The sequence below is a fragment of the Abramis brama genome, assembly GCF_963993115.1.
Source record: "Abramis brama genome assembly, chromosome: 7".
NCBI classification, from domain to species: domain Eukaryota; kingdom Metazoa; phylum Chordata; class Actinopteri; order Cypriniformes; family Leuciscidae; genus Abramis; species Abramis brama.
Window position 1 is genome coordinate 33089735 of NC_139969.1, and position 21841 is coordinate 33111575.

At 34.6% G+C, this 21841-nt stretch overlaps 2 protein-coding genes across 3 annotated transcripts in view; one reads left to right on the plus strand and one right to left on the minus strand.

The window, feature by feature from the left end:
• The window catches only part of mier1b (mesoderm induction early response 1b, transcriptional regulator), a 36995-nt gene extending 29043 nt beyond the window's left edge, over positions 1 to 7952 (minus strand). Inside the window, exons 1-4 of the mRNA XM_084120208.1 lie at positions 7906 to 7952; positions 6867 to 6891; positions 6654 to 6754; positions 3356 to 3544 (exon numbers count right to left, since the gene is read on the minus strand). Coding sequence (XP_083976334.1) covers positions 3356 to 3544; positions 6654 to 6754; positions 6867 to 6891; positions 7906 to 7914 — 324 coding nt within the window. The 5' untranslated portion in view covers positions 7915 to 7952. The remainder of the gene's footprint in view (positions 1 to 3355; positions 3545 to 6653; positions 6755 to 6866; positions 6892 to 7905) is intronic.
• Positions 7953 to 15523: 7571 nt separating this feature from the next.
• The window catches only part of dis3l2 (DIS3 like 3'-5' exoribonuclease 2), a 53575-nt gene continuing 47257 nt past the window's right edge, over positions 15524 to 21841 (plus strand). Inside the window, exons 1-5 of one of the 2 annotated variants that reach the window (XM_084119400.1) lie at positions 15524 to 15625; positions 17144 to 17806; positions 18999 to 19135; positions 21190 to 21243; positions 21469 to 21570. In XM_084119400.1, coding sequence (XP_083975526.1) covers positions 17149 to 17806; positions 18999 to 19135; positions 21190 to 21243; positions 21469 to 21570 — 951 coding nt within the window. In that variant the 5' untranslated portion in view covers positions 15524 to 15625; positions 17144 to 17148. The remainder of the gene's footprint in view (positions 15626 to 17143; positions 17807 to 18998; positions 19136 to 21189; positions 21244 to 21468; positions 21571 to 21841) is intronic. The other variant, XM_084119401.1, reaches the window with a different exon arrangement.

Consider the following 21841-nt stretch of genomic DNA (forward strand, 5'->3'; position numbering starts at 1 on the left):
AAAAAAAATTTTTTTTTTTTTTTTTTACAAGGCCCAAATATTTTCTTGACCTTCTTCACCCTTACTCTACCGTCAGAGTGCTCAGGTCTCGTGCTCAGTTACTGCTGAGTATTTCCCGCTGCCTAAGATATTTCTGCACTTGGCCCTAAACTCTTTGTCTTCCTCACAATGTGAAATCAGCACCATCAATAGTCTTTTTTTTGTTTTAGTCTTTCAATATGTTAAAATATAATAGTTTGCACTTAAAAGGTTAGTTCACCCAAAAATTTAAATTCTGTCATTAATTACTCACCGTCATGTCGTTCCAAACCTGTAAGACCTTCATTGATCTTCGGAACACAAATGAAGATATTTTTGATGAAATCTGAGAGCTTTCTGTCCCTCCATTGAGAGCAACGCCATTTCAACTTTCAAGGCCCAGAAAGATAGTAAAAACATTGTTAAAATAGTCCATGTGACTACAGAAGATCAACCTTAATGCTATGAAGCGATGAGAATATTTCTAAAAAAACTAAAATAACGACTTTATTCAACAATCTCTTCTCTTCCATGTCATTGTCCTACGCTGTTGACGTAGTGTAAACAGTGCATCGCTTCTGGGTTCTACGTCAGAACGTAGGCTCACTATTGGCCAGCATCACACGCATGACCAGCGTCGGCCAATAGTGAGCCTACGTTCTGACGTAGAACCCAGAAGCGCTGCACTGTTTACACTGTCAACAGCTACGTTTTTTTTTGCGCACAAAAAGTATTCTCATCGCTTCATAATATTAAGGTTGAACTACTGTAGTTACATGGACCATTTCAACGATGATTGTACTACCTTTCTGGGCCATGAAAGTTGCAATGACATTGCTGTCAATGGAGGGACAGAAAGCTGATTTCATCAAAAATATCTTCATTTGTGTTCCGAAGATGAACGAAGGTGAGTAATTAATGACAGAATTGACATGTTTGGGTGAACTAACTCTTTAAGGCCACGGTTGTCAAACTGGGGTACGCGTACCCCCAGGGGTACGTGGACTGATTTCAGGGGGTACGCGAAAAAAGATCTAAGTCATATGCCTTTTCAAACGTTTTCTCTGTCCCACGGTGGTAACTTCTTAAGCCATCCTTAAAAATATTTTGGTTTGCCGTAACAGCCAAAAAAAAAAAAAAAAAGGATCGGTAGGTCGGACTATATATTTTTTTCAAGATTCAATGTAAAAAAAAAAAAAGTACAATTTTGGTCATGGTGACGTAGGTACGAATATAAACAAATGTGCATATCGGGACTTCACTGACAGAATTTCGTGCCAAGTTAAAGAGGTGTCGAGAAAAAAAAGAGAGATTTTGATAAAAAAAACAAAAACATTTATATTTATATATTAAATAACAATTAGAAAACCTGTATAAACTGAACACCAAAGAATAATATTAACTATTGACCGTTGGGGACACGTTCATGTGTAAGGGTGGCGCTGCCAATAATGCACCTAAAAGCTGTCACAGAGAACTGGGAAAAGTAATGATTATTAATATGTCAAATATATCAAGGAGACATTTCAATTGTTTATTAATAAAAAAGTGTTTTCTGTGTCAAAGATGAAGTTGACTATGCTGACTCGCGATCTTCGCAGCAGTGAACGCGCCAGAGAGAGATGCACATTTCATAGCCTACGGATTACATAAGCAGAGAGCAGTCTGTTTTCTTTTGTTTTGAATTGTTTTGTTACACATGTTTAAGTACACATTTCATGCTTTCTATATATATATATCTCTCAGGTCTGTGAGGCAAGTAGCTTATATGCTGAGTTTTGGTTCATTTAAGAGACGATCTCCAGTTCACGCGCCGGCGACTCCGTGTCCTGATTTATTGCCTGCTATATTAAAATTAAGATACAATTAATACAAAACGAAATTCACTTTAAAGAAAGGCTTTCTACAAAAACAAACTCAATGAAGTGGTCAAAATCATGTCTGCCCACTCCATTTGTCTCTCGATATTTTCGGGATCATCTTATTCATGCTTTTCACTTTTCATATAATCAACATAAAATAAAATAAATATATAATATTTTATTTAAACATGAATATGAAACTAAATCGTTTTTTAATGACTGGGCTACAACGCCTACAGGCCACAGAGAAATTTAATGTCGGAGCGTCTTACCGGTGAGCATGTGGGGGGAGAGATACGATTTTCGATCAATCATCGAATATTATTTTGCTTGATATTCCAATTCTTAATATTTGGTGTTTTAAATGCCTGTTTGAGATCTCTGTGACAATTTTAAAGCAGTCTTGTAGTGCCGCTTTCAGAGCGGTCACGTCCGTAACATTGTTTGTTCCTCATAAATGCGAACACGAAAAATAAAATAAAATGAATATATTATGTTCTGTGGAGAGCCAACCCTTCTTCATCCGGTGGGTATATTACTTTAGGTTTGCCAGTGTAATTCATAGAATTACTACTAAAACATATTTTACCACCTAAAAGTTAAAGATTTTTTGTGTCAAGTCCGGACCGTAACGCAATTGTTCCCTCTTCTCATATTAAATATAAAACGCATGTGTATACTGATTTTTTTCTAAGAGCCCAGCCTACGTTTGTATGTAGGAGTATGGGCAATTTATATTGACAATACTTACTAAAATATAATTAATATCATTTTATTGCATTTGTATTAGTTGTTTGAAGAGTAAAAAAAAAAAAAAAAAAAAAAAAAAAAAATTCATTATATTCAGCACATTTGTATCATATGTTGACTTTTGATGAGATTTGTATCATATGTTTATGATTATATCCACTATTCTCGACAAAATTGATTTAAAAAAAAATAATAATAAAAAAAAAAAAAAACTTGTTAACAATTGGTGGTGTTGGGGGTACTCCGAAGAGCTATAATGTCTCAGGGGGTACATGCCTGTTAAAAGTTTGGGAACCACTGCTTTAAGGTCAACAACTGTTCTTGTAAATGTGCTAAACCGGCTACTGCAACACACATGGCATTCGCCACAGGTGAGTAGCTAAGCATCTCTTCAGCAAGCCGACACACAAACTGACACAAATGAAACTGAAAGTTTGCCATTGCATCCTGAAGCTAAACACATTGATCTGCATTAAAAGTAGTTAGATTAAATTATTGTACCAGTGCTGATGCCGCTCTCTATCCTATTGTGGCCTTTTATCTTGTAACTAGCTGATGATAAATAAAATGCAGCGCATATCTGTTGCTTTCGTCGAGGTGAACTCAGTTAAATGTGCATATAGTGCGGGGATTGAAGATCAGATTTATATTTATTTTGCAGAAACGTTAATGTGGCTAAGTGTAAACGGAACTGTTTTAACACATCAGATGGCAAAGGGACAGACCTTGCTCTTCTTCAGTTCTCCAGTGCTTCTGCTGCTTTCATCATTATCCATATCCTCTCCTTCATCATCATCCTCCTCCTCATCTCCATCCGCATCCTCTTCCTCATATTCCTCATCCTCTTCCTCAGGTGATCCACTGCCTGCATAACCATAAAGGCTCAGGAGCTCCTGAATGGGCATTTCTCCTTCCTGCAGTTCACAGAAATCAAGTTCACAGAATTATCCCAAATGATCACCTTTATTTATATAGCACTTTATGCAATACAGTTTCAAATCAGTTTCACAGAAATTAACAGGAAAATAACGATCAATAACGCAGGACTAATTCTTAAGTAAAGCAACATTAGCATCATTACTGAGTTCAATGTTGATTCAGTTCAGCTCAATAACTGTGTAAAGTTCATCAGTTACATCAGTTCAGTTTGTAACATTTAAACGAGATCACAATGTCCGTGTATGGGACATTGTATATGTGAGTGTATGTGAGTGGAGGTAGTGCTTTGGGGTCTGGCATACAGTCTTGGGCTGCCAAGTCATATGGATCTGTTTTGTTATAGCTTTTAATTAAGGATGAAACAATTACCGGTTTGATAAACCACAATAAAATGTCCTGACAGTTATAGCATTATCGTTTTAAATTTAATTATCATTAAAACGGAGTTTAATTATCGCTATTTTGAAAACTCATGGTAAATCCTGTCTAGCCAGCACCAGTCTAGCACAGCCGCTGCATGCAACGTTGTTTTTTGACAGTCTTTTCAATCTTCTTAGAGGACCAAATCTGAGGTGTGGCCATATTTTGCCTAAGGGAAACTTAAACTAAAATTAAATATAATAGAATTTATTCTTATAATTTATTACTTGGTGCAAGTGGCTTTGAATGTCCGTGGTATTACCCGTGCACTTTACTTTTACCAGGTAAGTACCAGTTCTTGTATGTCATGTACTCTGTCGATTTTGTTTGTCCCATCAATGGTATAAAAGCTGAAGTGGGTTCAGACTTTGGACTTAAATGTGGCTGGGGCATCTATTATTTTACTCACACTGCAGTCCGCCATCCCATTAAAAACCTTTTTTTCTTAGGCCAGTTAACTTATGTTCACGTTTGCCTCATTCTTGTGTCGAGGAGCCATGAAGTAGCGACGTTGGGAGCAGGGAAATCTATTTAAAGTGCCTTATTTTATTCATTAAAATATCAATATTTGATGCCAGCATTTCGATTCTCGTATTGCATGGAGAAGGACAACGATATATTGCCCTATCGATATTTTGTCCCACCCCAAGTGAAGTTTGATTTATGTTCACTTAAATTAAAAGTTGTTATATTATTTAAAGCCTTATAAATGTAAAAAAAATGATAGCTTTCAATTATACTGTAATGCTGATTGCCTATAATTAATGGCTTAAATTGAGAAGAAAAAATATACATTTCATAGAGACATCATTTTATTGGTGGTCGGTGAGACTGACCTTCTTTCATAAAAATATGCCATTAAACAAATATTTAAATTATAGGTTACTGTCTTTATGTTGTTTCTACGTTAATTTGGAGATTAAATGTGATATTATTACAATATAAAAATATATGATAAACTTTAATATTAGGTTTTAATCACGGTTGATTACAGAAAAAAATGTGCAATTAATTAGTTAATTTCTTTTAATCGATTGACAGCACTAATATATATATATTAAGTATATATATAAGTAAAATTATATATAAGTGCTGGGCAACAAAAGTTTGTGTTTACATAATATATGTGCGTGTACGGTGTATAATAATTTTGTATATACAAATACACATGCATGTATATATTTAAGAAATATTTGCATGGATATACTGTATATATATATATAATTTATATTAAACACATTTTTCTTAAATATATACATGCATGTGTGTGTATTTATATATTCAAAATAATTATACACAGTACACACACATATATTATTTAAACACAAACTTTTATTTTGGATGTGATTAATCTTTGCCCAGCACTAATATATATATATAGTAATAATATATATACTGTACATACATCCAAACAGGATTGGAAGCTTAGATATAACAAGTTATGATAGAGATAATAATAGAGTGGTGCAGGTATGACTTCAGAACCCGAAAGTCTAATTCACCGCTGGTTCCTTCAAAAATTTCCTATGAGGTTTTATAATGGGGTTTTTCAATTTATGTGTAAAATAAAGCCTGTGGTAAACATACTATAATTATTCTATGATGTTTTTTTCTACAACATAAATTAATTGTGCTCATTTTTGAAACCGTACATTTTTAATAAGTAACTAGATAAGACAGCTTAGGGTGTGAGTGTGTGCAGTGTACGTTGTAAAACAAAGAGTCTAAGTATTGTCAAGTTATGTTTACCACAGGCTTTATTTTTACTCATTAAATGAAAAACCCTATTATAAAACCACATAGGAAAATCTCGAAGAAACCAGCGGCGAATTAGACTTTCGGGTTCTGAAGTCATACCTGCACCACTCTATTATTATCTCTATCATAACTTGTTATATCTAAGCTCTCTGCTCATTGTCTGTTAACTTAAATAATGTAATGACAAAAGTGTATTTAAGTTAAATGGTATTCAAATAAACTAAAAAATATTCATTTAAATAATTTTTAAGTAATTACATTCCTTCTTTTCATTTAGTTGCATCCCAGACATCCCACTCTGCAAAAACTCTTCTTCTGTTTTTGTTCACTGATCAATTTATATGTGAATATGTTTATATCAGTTAACTGAATAGGTTTATTCAGTTTATATGAGAATAAAATGTGGAAAAACACATGATATAATAATTGGAATATGATATAAATATGTGGAATGATATAAACATGTGGAAAAACAGCTGCTAATGTTAATGCAGAACTTTTATTTAATAAAAAAGTTTGTATTATACCCTACTTTTTAACTTGCTATTATTATTTTACTAATTTCAGAGGGAGATTGAAGCCGGTCGCACACCATACCAGAAGTGTCAGGACAGGCATCGCACAGTAGACGCATCATTCTGTACTCGCATACTGAAGGAGGCAGTCCAAATAGTAAACCTAACCACCGTGTGCACACACACATGCACACACACATACACACCCAGTCACATACCCAGTTTATTCTCTGCTATCTGCATCTCCATAAACATAACTTTTTAAAGAATTAAAAAACTTTGAGTTATACTAAACCCTTGTGACATGCTGGTTTTTTTTGTTTTTTTACTTGAAAAGCATGTAATGCAAAAGATCAGCTGAAACATGTTGAGAATCAGGATAAGATCAAACCTTTGCGAGTTCTTCAATCTCATTGCCAAAGTTAGTGTCTCCCTCTGGCAGCTCCTCATCTTCAGGAGTTTGATCATCATCATAATCAGGCAACAGCATCTCTGTTGACACGTCAAAATCAACATTGTCAAAACCAACCAAAACTCATGGCATCAAATTGTGAGTATGTATAAAGACATGTTTTACCATGATAAGAAAAATAGTAAGTCTTACCTGGGCTTGAACTCCCCAAGGAGGGCTAAAAATTCAATCAAAAATAAGACATAAAAAGTTAAAAAGAAGCGGAAAAAATATATGCTGTAACATTTGGATGAACAATTTATTTTTTTGGAGAACTAACATATATCAGGTTTGATTATGAGGACAGTGTTGTTACTGTGTTGGGTGGCTGTTGGATTTCTGATAATAAATTTGTGTCCTGATGTAAAGTCAGTTGTGAACCACTGGACTAAAATAACAGTTTTTTTTAAAAAAATAACAGTTACATACAAAATACAACTTTTTTTATGCAGACTGTGGTTAAATCAGCAGTAAAACTTGCATAAAGCAAAACAGTAAATTATCAAAATGACCAGTGAAATCTGTTAATTGTAATGATCCATGATCTATGATAGATATCTGTATGGGTGACTATGTATGTATGGCAGACATCCAAGCAGACCTAATTCAGAATAAAAAGATGCACTACAGCAGTCTTTTCAGTGATCCATATTCTTTTTATTTAGTTTATACACTAACAAAAATGCCTTCTGTTATATTAAACCTTACAGCAGGCCAGGGTTAAAACATCCATGATAAAACCAGAGGAATCAGAGATGCTCTGTGTGTATGACTTTGGAAGTTAAGGCTGATGTCTAGCTAATACTTTGTCTAGCCTTGATTAGGAACACTCTTTTAAGTACAAATCTGGGTATTGAAATATCCATAACTTCAGGATTTAGCTAAAATAATCAACACACTCGTCAGTGTTTATGTAAATATATCAGATATAATTAATGTACGGTAATGTATTAAAGTAAGGTGATAATAGAGTATCTGGCTAACTGAAGGCGAGCTAACTGCTATTAACTTTGCAGAAATAAAATTTCAAAGAATTCAACGCGTCTTTCGACCTAAATTACCGCACAACCTAATAAGAAATATATACGATTTACTGTAATTTTCAAATGCATTAACAAAAATATTTCTTCGGTTAACTGCTATTAAACGGTTATTTATTTCTGGAAAATAATTAAAATAATTTCCTTCTTACCTCCGCCATATTTACAGCGCTGCTGAGGGTCAGCGGAATGTGGGCGGAGTCAGTGTTAATCCCCGGATGTTCTCTCTCTCTCTCTCTCTCTCTCTCTCTCTCTCTCTCTCTTAGTTCAGTTTTTAGGTTTAGCGTAATACAGATTTAAAGGTAGAAACAACAAAATAATGATAATTAACCCTTATATCATTTTGCGGGGCAGTTTTCAGGTATTGTTTTTCTTGAAGATTGAAGTTTTGTTCACATGTGTTCTTTGAGACTAATGGAAAGTAAACATCCAAAATACAAATTTAAGTGTTTATTTTATTGGACTTTATCTATTTGCGTCTGTTGTTTTGTTTTTTTGTTGTTGTTGTTTTTTTGTTTTTTGCAAAATGATAAGACAATAAATTTACATTCAGCACATACATAGGCCTAGGCTACAGGCCTGGTTTTATTATACTGAAGATTTTTACTAAGGTGTTTGTTCATGTTTTCCCTCCTTTTTTCTGGCTGTTATATTTTCTGATTCATTGAGTCACAAAATGAGAATCAAAACCCATGTAAAAACTAGGCCCTAATAAATATTAATATATATAAATAATTATTATTCACAGACTGTAAATCATAATTATTTATAGGCTATAATTTAAATCCCATATCGAAAACGCATATTTTGAAGCTGTTATGTTTATTTAAAAACGCGTGTTTTTAATCAGTAACCAGATTAGAACGATTGGGGTGTGAGTGTGTGCAGTTAGGTAGCCTATGTTTTCCACAACCTTATTTTACTGAATAAATTGAAAAACCCAATTATAAAACCCCATATCTTGAGGGAACCACTGGCGAATTAGTCTTCCGGTTAAAATTCTTATTTTATTTGGGAAATATCACATAGGCCTCAATTATTGTTAACTCAATTTATAAAAAAGAAAAATCTGGATTTTGACATCATCCCTGAACCACTTTTTGCTTCTGTTTTTTAATTGAACTTTCAAAATTCAGCAAGTTCTCGAGACATTTCACTTTTTAAAAAAAAAAAAAATTTGCAAAGAATACAAAGTGAAACAACAATAAATAAAATGAAACACTTAGAAATTGTGCACATCTCAATGCCAAATCATGCCAATCATGCCAAAAGAAAGATAAACATGAACATTCAAAAATTAAATGTGCAATCACAGTTACAAAAAGAGCATTTGTAATCTATATCCAGATAAAAATGCTTTAATGTGTCTTTCACATGATAGATTCTGGCAGCAAATGTGCTGTCAGCTTCCATGCGGATCCAACATAGGCTACTTTAAACATTGAAATGTCAATCTCAACCAAAAATAATGGTTTGGATCAAAAACTCAACATTGTATCAATGTCACCTTGTTATTTGGGATCTAACTGATTGTTTATCATGAATTAAATCAAATGTAGCCTATCTAAAAACAAATGTTTGGAGGCCTTACATCCAGTTACACCAAGTGCCCTGGTTTTTGAACAGAGATAGTTTTTTGATAGTATTCATGACAATACAATGTTCTTTAACTGAAATATGGCACTTAAATTTCATAGTTCATCAATACTCAAAAGTTTTTTTTTTTTTACATAAGGCTGCAAAGTGACACTGTGTATGGCAGGAGGAATTGGCATATAAAACTATGGTTTGACTATAAATATATTTTAGATAGTTACAATTGTATTTCAACGAGTCATAATTATCATTTGACTTGTCAGATTGATAATTAGAGATATCTGCAATTATAACTGCATTAGTAAGAAATTAAATCCGAGATATCTTGAATTAGTAAAATCAATAGACTGTAAAAAAAAAAAAAAAAAAAAAAAAAAAAAAGATGGACAACGCACCTTCAATCTCTTCCATTGTAGAAAAGTGAAGCCGCCAATGTCCCAATATGACCCTGACATCTTGCGCTGATTATGCAGGCTCGGAGCTCGCAGAGGTGAGCATGAAGTGAAGCCGTGGTATCAAGGCCCTGCCCACACTCCCACAGAATCAGTTAGTTTAACTGCAGAACAACAACTCATTATGCCAGTGTGAAATAAACAATTACTGTATATAATGTAGAAATTAAAGTTAAAGCTTCAATCTCTTCCTGAAGATCCTGGAAAAAGTCTCAGTGACCTCAGTGACTACTTTGCTGAACTTCGCTACTATGAAGCTGATTTTACTAATTAGTTCTATCTCCTGGCTGAAAAACTGTGCTAATTAGCAAATCCAGGTGATTGGAACAAAATATTGAGGAGGACTTTTACTTTCTGAACCTGGACTTTACACCTGCTCTGCCGTTTTTATAGCATCAAATAGCTAACAAAAACCAAACTTATTTTAAAAACAAACACTTGAACTCAGTTTGATAAAAACTACTTAAAATTACAGAAACCTCAGTAGGCTACATATATTTTTCTCATCAGCCGGACAACTTTCTAATTTACAGTCATTAGCTCTGATCAACAGGAATCGGCTATTTTGGTTTGAATGTGTTTTTTGTTTTGTTTTTTAAATCAGGCTCTGAATTTTTAACTACTACTCCTAGCGGGTTCATATGATTCACACCAAACTTTTTCAACATGATACCAAGACAATGAAGATGCTAAATTGTGAAGGGATATTGGATATCTCAAACGCTGTTGCCATGGCGAGCGATTAAAGTTATGACAACAGGGGTAACAGGAAGAGTCTCATATCTTGAAATAATCCTTTTACATTCACCCAGTTTAAATGTAATTTTACCTGTCGTGCACAGTCTCCCTAAAGCCTCCAGGGGTGCGGTGGTGCCGGGGCTTGGGCCCGTCATTGCTGCTTGCAGCTATATTACAGTTTTCTTTCTTATGAATTTGTTTTACGCACTATTCTGTATGCTTGGGCTGTTAAAACATTAAATATAAACAAATATTAATTATGAATTCAATATTTACTAAATATTATATTTATATTATATTTACACCCAAACTAAAACGATAACAATACAATATACTATAACTGTGTTAAAAAACAGTAAGCTTAGGGTAGCTGCAAGTATTAAATATGGTTAAATGTCAAAATAATGCCAATATCATACACTTGAGCTGTGTGGGGTGGGGGTAAATTAGGCACGATCTGCTATGACTTCACAATCATGTTGCATTGTTGTCTATGGATCTGTCTGAATTGTACATGTTGAGTAGACTCATTCCAACGGTCAAAATCGAGGGGTCGAGAGTCTGTCCAAAACTTCCTTCATCCACTTGACGAAGTTGAACGCACGTCAAAATGGCGGTGGGGATTCCCCAGAGGGAAAGTGCTTAGGGAAGTGTATGTCTAAAAGTGGAGTTAAACGCAGCCCTAGAGAAAAGCTACTGGATGAATTACTTCAGGAATTATTAAATAATATCTGGATGCATTAATTTATGGAAAAGTTATCCAGCATGCCATGTATGTAGTGCTGTGACTTTAATTGAATCATGTAGCAAAACGGACCAACCAAGTGATTCACTATTTCATTCATTCATTAACTATGTTTTTTATAAATATATCAAACACCAGTGAATAATATCTCAAATTATAATTTTTACTAGTGGTAATTCAATTGAGGATATCTCTAATTGAATTATCACTAGTAAAATTGTAATTTGAGATAGGCCTATCTCTAGTTATAATTATGCCAAGTACAAAATCAGTTACAGATATCTTTAATTACAGTTTCTACTAGTCAAAACTCATTTGTAGATTTCAGAAATTATTTTTCAATGGAAGTCAATGGAAGAATATGACTAGTCAAAATAGCATTGTAGATATCTCAAATGTACTAGTCAAAATAACATTGTAGATATCTTCAGTGCATATTATGACTAGACATAATCACTTTGTCTTAAATCCAATTAAGACAAGTCAAGTGGAAGTTGAAATTTGACTAGTTAAAACGAAGTTACGACTAGTACAGCCAGGGGCATTAAATGCTAAAACGGCCTGCCATAGGCTGTGTCCTTCAGTCCTTCTGAGGCCTCTGGCTAGACTCCTCCTCAGCATTGAACGCTATGAGACGGTGCGAGTGGCTGTGTCACACATGTTCTTGTCCCCACGGTCACGGCATGGAAATATTAATAAAACTTCATTTTGGATGAAATGGGTGATTGAAGGACACGAGGGATACACTAAGTGCATCCTTCCAAGGATCAATTACGGTTGGAGCAAAACTTTTGGGTCTGAACAAATAACCCACACTTGCTGTCTTGGCCACTTGAGAGTGCACGCACGCGACAGGAAGTAAGTGTGCAAGACTGTCCCATGTCTTAAAAATGCCAAAGTGCAGTGCCCTTAATGCACACTAAACCCACACTGTCTTGAATACAGCTTCGGAGCGGTATTCGAGGGTAAGCGTGTCCCATCATGCACTATGTTCGGGAACTCATGTCGCGAGATGTCGAGGAAAACATTACACTGTAATTTAAATGAATTGGATACATATAATTTGGTAGTAAAAACATAAAGTGTTGCATATTTTATTGGTGCAAATATGAGTATGGTATGACCTATTTTGTACAATATTTGCAACCGTTTTAAATTTGTGTCTTCTGTTAATTACATAGCGACTGAACAGACATGTAGAAGTTTATTTCAAAATGAAAAGTGTTGAAAAATATAATAAATAAAAGCTCTGTAAACACTTGCATTTTTTGCAAGACTATAAGTGTGTCCCATCGAGTAATCAAAAGATCTACACACACTTGAAGTCTTTACGCCTAGTTGAACACTTAGGCCAAATAGAGGAAATACGTCATGCAAGAGTGCAAAGACTGCAAGTGTGGGTAGCTATTTGGACAAGGCATATCTCTAATATACCAAGTGGTATTTGATGTTAAGCGTATCCCAGCAATCATCATGTTCAGGAAATGTCTAGGAAACTTTCCAGTGTAAGTTAAATGAATTAGATGTTACACATAATTTGATTGTAAAGTGTAAAGTGTTCATGTTTTTTTTATATGAATTCACATTCTCATCACTCAAAAAAATTATATGTTGGCTTTAATTAACTTTTTTATGTCAACAGGTTCCACATAACTGGGTTCCGTTAAACAAACATAATTTGTTCATGTAACTTCAACATCATGGAATGAAGTTATTTTAAGCGACTCATTTAAGTTAATTTTTAAAGGCTTCCTGACATGATTCAGATTCTTACATTTATATGTTCATTCATCCATCCATTAAGATTCCATCTATTCCAGTGACATACAGTTGAATTGATAAACCATGGCTTGTTAATTACTAACAATAGCACATAGTAGCATCTTAAATGCTAATATTTACATGTTTCTTCAGCCAATGCAGTTGGAAGTAATTGAATCAGTTTAAATGGTTCTAATAATTCAAATGTAGTTGAACATTAAACAATTACACTATCAAGTGTTCCCATTTTCTCAAAAAAAACAAACATCAAATAACACTTCATTTTAACATTTATTCTCTCTTAATTCAACCATATGCAAAGCATACTGGGAACTAACAAGCACCGCCCAGTTTCAGTTAATGCAACACAAATCATTCATGTAATCAACACAAACGGATTAAGTAAACTTAAATGTTACATATATTTAAGCAGACTGAACACAATCAAATTAAGTTAGGACAAAACTATTGTGTTGCTTAAGCTCATTTTAATTAAGCAGTTTGAACAAGCAGCAAAAAAATTTTTTTTTCAGTGATGTTGGGTATAACCCGTCCTTTATATTTCCCTTATAATCAATTCCATATCTTAATAAAGAGGATCATCTCCATCACATACCTCATAGTATTCTCTACAGCAAAGTGGAAAGAAATATAGTTTATTTTTCAACAAATATGACTGAAATCATGATTTTGTAAAAACTGTCAGCAGTTTTTCTGAGAAAAAAAGAAAGAAAGTATTCATTAATAAAAATCATTATGAGTTAAATAAGAAAAGACACTAAAAATACTGTGTATTAAAATATTATTTTCTTATAGCCTCAGTTTTTCAAACATTAACTCGTTTGTTCTCAATGTAACATTTTTGGATAGTCTTCAATGCTGCATAAAAAGGCCATTAGACAAACTTTAAGCCATATACATGTCTCTAAACAACACAAAATTCAACAGGGCAGAAATCACTTATTCCAGCAGCAGTTTAATCCACAGTGATGAGACACAAAATGTTGTGTATGGTTGTTTTCTGGAATTCCAAATGCAATATGATTGGAACATTTACGCAATATGACATATTAATATATTACAGTTAACCAGTAGGCCTAATTCTTCAGGAATGATACAACATCCCCATTGTTGCAATACATATCATCACTGACTTAGCAACTCATTCGTTGATTCGTGTTCATTCTGTATTCTGCATTTTGTTAATTTCTGCACCATTAGTGCTCGTGTGCTCTATATCTCAGTCACTTTTACAACCCATCCCACTTACATCACTTATTCTATCCATCTTGAAACCGAAGCAGTTTTTCCGTTTTTCTCTATTTTTGGGGGGTTGTTTTTTGCGTGAATTAGACTGATCTCCTGATGACGGCAGCTGTCTCGCGCCTTTGGCGCTCGTGTCCAGATCTTGCGGCTCTTTCGCTGCGCGAGACTTGTTCAGAGCTCGCGCGTCCTCGGTTCCATTCCTCACTGGTCGCGTGCTCCTGTTCTCTACCGGGACAGCTTTTGTGGACTGTAATTTAAAAAATAAATGAAAGATTCCGTGAAAGAGAACACTTTTAACCGAAGAAACAGCTGGTATTCGTTTGCTTTAAATGTAACCTGTGCTGTCATCCTATGCAATAAATAAAAAAAGAACAAAAAATAAAAATAAAAAAGGAAATGTTTAGGCTATATCTCTTTATATCGCGTATAATACAAAGAAGAAAAATAACAGCATTTGCAGCAACTTTCTGTACCAACATAACGTGCATTAAAATCCACTAACCTTGTTCTGGACTGTGGTGAGTGGTTCTGCGTAAAGTGACAGACTGACCATGAACAGTCCGCAGATGAGTGTGTAAATCATATCCATCCCAGCGACAAATCGCAGTAGGCTAATGCAAACGGTCCGGGTCACACTGTGTTTTATAATCCAGCTATGATGTCATGGTGATTTAAATAATAGTGTCATTTCCTTTTAATGCTTTAATGCCATTTTCTATCTTTAACTTAAATGTTGTTGTTTTATTTTATTATTATTATTATTATTTAGAAACTTTCTCATCGAACTAACAAATGCATATATAAGCAAACAAACCCATAAATAATAATAATAATAAAAAAGTTGTTTAGGGTTAATGATTAGGAAAAATATAAATCCCGCACTCTACTCAAACTTGTACCGTCACAATAAATATTTATTGGCGATGTTTCGGTCACTTGACCCGTATAAGCCGGAGGAAGTTTTAGGAGTGTGAGGGATTTCATATTTATTTAATCTTTTATTGAACTTGTTTTCTAAGCTAACTTTTCACATAATTTTTATTTATTTAAGTTGTATTATTGAATTAAAATAAAAATATTAGGCTACTTATTTTACATAATTACTTACATAAAAACTTCAATATTCACACTTAATGATTCTGAGTTACGACTAAATTGGACACTTCGAGCCTGTGTGCGCAACAAAACTACAGTTCCCATGATGCAACGGCAGCCCTTTATTTATATTACCCGGAAGAGATGCGCAGTTGGTGTTGTTGTTCGGAGCTGTCCAGTGAAATTTAGCAACCGATATAAACAGAGCAGATATTGACGGTGAGTTGTTATTTATGTATGTTTATGTTTAGTTATGTAGTTGTCCATTGGGACACAGGTGTATTTTATTGAAAGATACTGAGAGTATATGAGGGTCAAGTAGCTTAGCTTGTTGTAAAGGTAACGTTATAGTGTGCCTCACACACTGTGATATGAGTAACGTTAAATCCCTTCTTTAATAAACCGTTTTAAACTAAACTATTTTATTATTTAAAACGCAATAAGTTATGAGTACATTTTTCTGGATCTTTTCTTTTTTCAAGGGAAGCTTTTAAGTGAATGACATTACTATTAAGTTCATGGCATGATTCAGGCTTATAAGCATGTGCAAACAGCCTGTGAAAGTTACTAAAATTATAATATCATAATTATGGTCAACGCAGAACGTTCTGCCAAGACATGAGAAATATGAGCTATGTAAGGGGGTTTCTTCTACTTCTCATTTTATGCCCCGTATCTGCTTTTCAAATCTTTTATATACAGATTTTAATACAATTTTGCCAGGCAGGCCTAAAGTTCAAATCGTAAATTGTAATTATTAATCTACGTTTTTAAAGCTGTGATGATCTAAACAAATAGTGAAATAACAAATTTAAAGAAAATCACAAAAACAATTAGAATATTGTGTAAGCTAAATGTTATGTATGTCCATTGTACAACTTTTTTTTGCATTGTTTGTTTTTCAAGATGTTTTGAACCTGTTTACTCAGTAGACAACAGTCTCAGTAAAGAGCATTATTGAGATGAAATATGAGATACAAACACATTTTCAAGCTGTAATTTTCAGAAAATATTAAAATATAAAATAATATAATTGTGTTAATTTAGGATACATAATGCAAAATGTAGCAAAATGGAGTTCAATTTCATTCCAAAAAAAGAAAATGTATTTTATACATTTTATACAGCAGTTAAGTTTCAAACTATAAACAGTTCTTTAAAAACAGTTTGTTTTGTCCAACTTCAAGGCCTTCGTTATTAAACACTTTGATTCCAGTTTGTCGCCATTTTAGACCAATTACACTTTATTTTATGGTGTCCTGATTACAGTGTAGTTATACATTTAAGTACAGAGTAATATTAACTACATGTACTTACTGTAGGTTTAGGTTTGTCTTAGGATTAGTTGCATGTACTTATGCATAATTTATAGTTATTACTATACATTTGTAACAAGGACACTGTAAAATAAAGTGTTACCCACTTTTGCTTATGGAAAATTGCTTAAATTAGGCTAATTTATGCCATTTGCATCACAGCATGTTATCATTAAGAAAAATTGGTTGGTTCGAATAATTAAAAGCTTTAAGGGACTACATCAAATTAAGTCCACGGGGCCAAAAGTGCCCATAGTTGTAGAAATGCATATAAATAATTTATTTAAACATGAAACATCACGTCGGTCATTCATTTTTTTTAATATATAAGACGTAGTAAGTTAAGTGTTGATTATATTTGGTAATTATTGATATGTAAAGACAAACGCTGTTCTGTTAACCTGATGTTAATTCTTTGCAGAGATTATGGCGTCTTCTCCTAAAGTAAAGAGACCAACTAAACCCAGAGGTGCACAAAATCTCCCCAGATCTCAGAAGGATGCGTATGCCAGACTTCTGAATCAGCATCAGAATGGCAAGTTTCGTTCTTACTTGCAAGAGTTTGCAAAGCAGCAGGCGGAGGAGAACATGAGGACACCAGTTAGCAGATCTGTGAATGATGTAAACAGGAGAAAAAAGGGCAATTCGGAATCATCTTATTCTGGTGATAGCTTATCCTCTCAGCAGAGTAGACAGATAGCTGACACTTCCAACTATTTGCACACAGACAAAAAAATCCATCAGGCAGCGTGCGCTGATGACCAGGACATGAAGCCTGGCATGCTGGAAAAGCACGCCACAACCGAGTCACATAAGGCTGCTGCACCCAGAAAGGTACCCTCAAAACAGCAACTGGAGAGATGTGAAAAAGACATCAAAGGGAGCACAAGTCTAGTGGGATCTGAGGAATGTGACGCTCAACAGTTGAGCGGTTCATGTGGGGAGGAAAAAGCAAAGAAAAAATCAAAGAAGAGGAGATCAAAAAGAAATTTGGAGAAAAAAGACATGGGGGCATCATGTGGTCCTGAAGTTGATGCCATTGTTGCTGGGAAATCACCAAATAAAAACGTCAAAGCTCCTCAAGGTATTTAGTGAAGTGAAGAGCCAGTCTCTCAAAACCAAGCCTTATTTAAAGCCATAAATGCATTTAATTTATTTGACTTAGTGTGTCAATGCCGTTTCATGTTGACTTTATAGTTTGTCCAAAATCAAAGAATAAATTTTTTTTTTTTTTTTTTTTGATTAAAGGGATAGTTAATCCAAAAATGAAAATTCTGTTTTTACTCACCTTCATGTTGTTCCAAAACTGTTCTTCTTTTTTTCCCTTCTATGAAACATAAAAGGAGATATTCTGAGAAATGTCTTGGGTTTTTTTGTCCATACAATGGAAGTCAGTGGTCACCATTGTCCAAACCGACATTTTCCGAAGTGTCTTCTTTTGTGTTCTGATGAAAAAAAGAAATGCATACAGGTTGGAACAACATGAGGTTTAGTAAATAACAGAAATGACATTTTTGGCTTGAAATCACTTGACTTTAGTGTTAATGTTGAAATAGGTGTTTGGGGTGCATCAGGGTTTAATGGCCAATAGCCTTTAAGGCGCCATTAAAACTTAACTAAAAACTTTTTTGGTCAGATCTATCATACCCAGCTGTGGCCCTCTTTTGTTGAAGATCTGTCAAACTCACCATTGAAAATGGAAGAGGGGTGTCAAATTAAACTGCTGTGTCTAACATTTCTCTCTGATTCACTGTCATGCAAGATCACTGCGCATGTGATCATACACTTTTGTAATAGACTGAATTTGAGATGCAAATCGTGGAGTAACTTTACCCAGTAAATTTGTGTGAGGGTGTCTTTGTCTTTTCTGGATTTGTTGTAAAAAGTATGTGTTCATGTGTAGCTTTAAAAAAATTGAAAAACAAGATTTAACAAACAGACTGTTCTTTCGCTGCTTTCTCTTGTGTGTTATTCATCAGTATTTTTTATCTGTCAAAAGAGACATTTTCAAATGCGTATCCTATATCTGTAAAGATATTTTACTATACAGATTAGTTTACTAAATAGGATACGCATTTCAAAATTACATCTTTTGAAGCTACACATGAACACATGGCTTCAAGTTTAATAGATGTGGAACAAGTCAAAAAATCCATGGTGTCTTAAATAAACATCATGTGACCTACATGACCAGATTTAGTTTCATTCCAAATCTAAATAAACATTATAGTAATTTTTTTTGCACGTGAGCTACAATTTCATCTTTCTTTTCACAGCACCAAAAGAAAGTTTACATCAAAAGGACAAAGATAAAAACACTAAAGATTGTAGAGGCTCCCGGAAGCTACTGTTCGAGGAGTACATGTTCACAGAGGATGTGTCTGCTGGCCTAAAGAGAGGAGAACTCATTCAGGTGAATTTAATACATGCAAACTTATACGTCTGTGTAGTTCAAGCCAAGCAGTGACAACAGCCTGCAGTGTGACATGCCTGACTTAATCTAAAATAAGTCTTTTTTATTTTATACATAAATTGTATAATATGAAAATGTATATTATAATATAATTCATTGTATTGAATTACTTACCCTAATTGAGAGCATATGTGGAATATTTGTACTTTTAAAATTTTGTGAAACAACATTTTTTTGTTAATAAAACATGGTGGGAAACAATTTTTAATCTTCAAAAAAATCTTCAAAAAAGTTATTGTTTGTCAACTAACCTTTACTACTTACTGAATACTGTGCATTATGCACATACTGTATACCGCCGCCTGCTATTTTTCTTAAATGAATGAGTATTACAATAGGTTTTCTTTATTTTTAGGCCCTATAGTCAAGTCAAGTCACCTTCATTTATATATTGCTTTTTACAATACAGATTGTTTCAAAGCAGCTTTACTGTGATAATAGGAAATTAATGGAACAAAGATTGTTTTGGCTGTACAGCAGATCTAGAAGAAAGTCATTGGAAGTTTGACCCTTATGTAAATTTGTAATTGATTCATTTCCGTTGTAAAAATCATTAGTTATTAACTTAGGGGCTGCTTACACAACACCGTGTTCAACTGAAAACAGAAAACTTTTAATGTGTTCTGACTGTTCATTTACATGACAACAGTGTTTTGTTGGCCTGAGAACGCAAACTTTGAAGTAGGTTTCAAAGTACAAGTTTTTGAAAATGGGTTCTGAAAGCGATGATGGCATGTGGTCGTGTAGTTTATTTTTACAAAGTGACATTGCCAATTTCCTGTCTTGCATGCCATAATACCAAAGTTTTTAGTCGTTTCCACGGATGCGTGTGAACTGGAATCGTTTTGAGAACATTTTCATCGGTACAGAGAAAAAACGTTTGTCATGAAAAAAAACCCCACCTGTGTTACTTGCGTAACCGCGATTCCCTGAGATAACAGGAACGAATATTTCATCGTCGGACGCTATGGGGAAAACTCCTTTTTCTCCGATTTATTAAAGCCTTTTATTCAATAACGCAGTGCAACTGCACAGCCATAACAGTGCAGAGATCTGCACGCGTGCTTATTGGCTGAGCAGTGGGAACTGCACGAACCTATAGCAAAGCAGCCCATCTGCGCGAGCCAATCGGGGCGTATCCCGCCCAATCGAGCACATCTGCCTATATAAGCAGCTCATTTTGCCATAGGATTTCAGGTTAATTCGACTGAAACGACGAACGCCAAGTCGTGTGCGTCAAAGCACGGCTGTCTACGCAATACTCGTTCCCGTTATCTCCGGGAACCGAGGTTACATTAGTAACCGAGACGTTCCCTTTCAAAACGTTCACTTGCATTGAGTCGCTAGATGCTATGGGGAACCAGTCCAATCACGCCGTGCTATGTTCAAGCAGTGTTCTACGGCCCTAGCCTAGGACACTTGGATAAGGGCAGTAGGACTAAGAGAGGGCAGAATTGCGCCCGATGAGAAGGGGTTCGGACTGTGGTCGGAGCCTCCAGAGAGGTAATGGTGATTCAAGCTCGTTCCGAGGTCAACTCTAACTAAACAGGGACTTCCAAGTTGTAAAATCTGGCAAATCTGGAGTGTGCTCTGACACTGAAGCGTAGGCCAAAGAAATGGCGTCCACTATCCAGCGGGACAATCTTTGCTTCGTGACTGGGAGCCCTTTGGTGTGGCTACCAAAGCATATGAAGAGCTGTTCCTACTGCCTAAACTGGGTGGAGCGCTCTGTATATATACTCTTAGGGCCCGTACAGGGCAGAGCACGTGTAGTTGTTGCTCGTGCAGAAATTACTTGTGCTCTGAACGGAGTAGAGCGCGATTGGCCGGCCACAGGAGCGTGGAATGCTGCTTTTAAATAATTAAATATTAAAATAACAAGTGGACTTATTGTACATGGGCTTATTACATATTCTTATAGAGTAAAATATCAAAATGGAAAACTATTTAAACTTTCATCATATTTAAAATATTTAAATGTCATTCTCTTTAAGGGAGCACTGAGGATAAACCCTAAGAAGTACAAGGAAGCTTTTGTCCCATCTCCTGTGAGTATTTTTTTCACCTTTACACATACTACATTTACAGTATAACTTGAAGTTGAGCATACTATTGAATGGTTGCTGGAATAAACATGATTCTCATTCAAAAGTAACTGACCAAATCTTATTGAATAGTAGTAGTTGTTGCTTTGTCATTGTCCTAATTCTGATAACGTGTAACTCTCTTCTGTGATGTAAGTTGCAATTGTAAAGTTGAATTTTTTTCTGCAGGACGGGTCAGCCGATATATTTCTGGATGGAATTGCAGCTCGTAACAGGGCTCTCAATGGAGATGTTGTTGTGGTGAAAGTTCTCCCCCCTGAACAGTGGAAGGTACTTTATCAAAATGTACATATCATAAATACAGCTCTGTATTGGTAGTGAGATAAATTTTGTGTTCTGCAAAGTTTGCTGCTTCAGTATTTGTAGATTATTTTTTCACATGTTTCTATGGTATACTGAAAACAATAAGCATTTTTATAATTATTATAGGCTTTTATTGGCAAAAACATTCAATATATTCAAAGAGTCAAAATCAATATTTACAGCGCTGACCCTTCTTCTTCAAAACCTCTGCAATTCACTATGGAATGCTGGATATCAG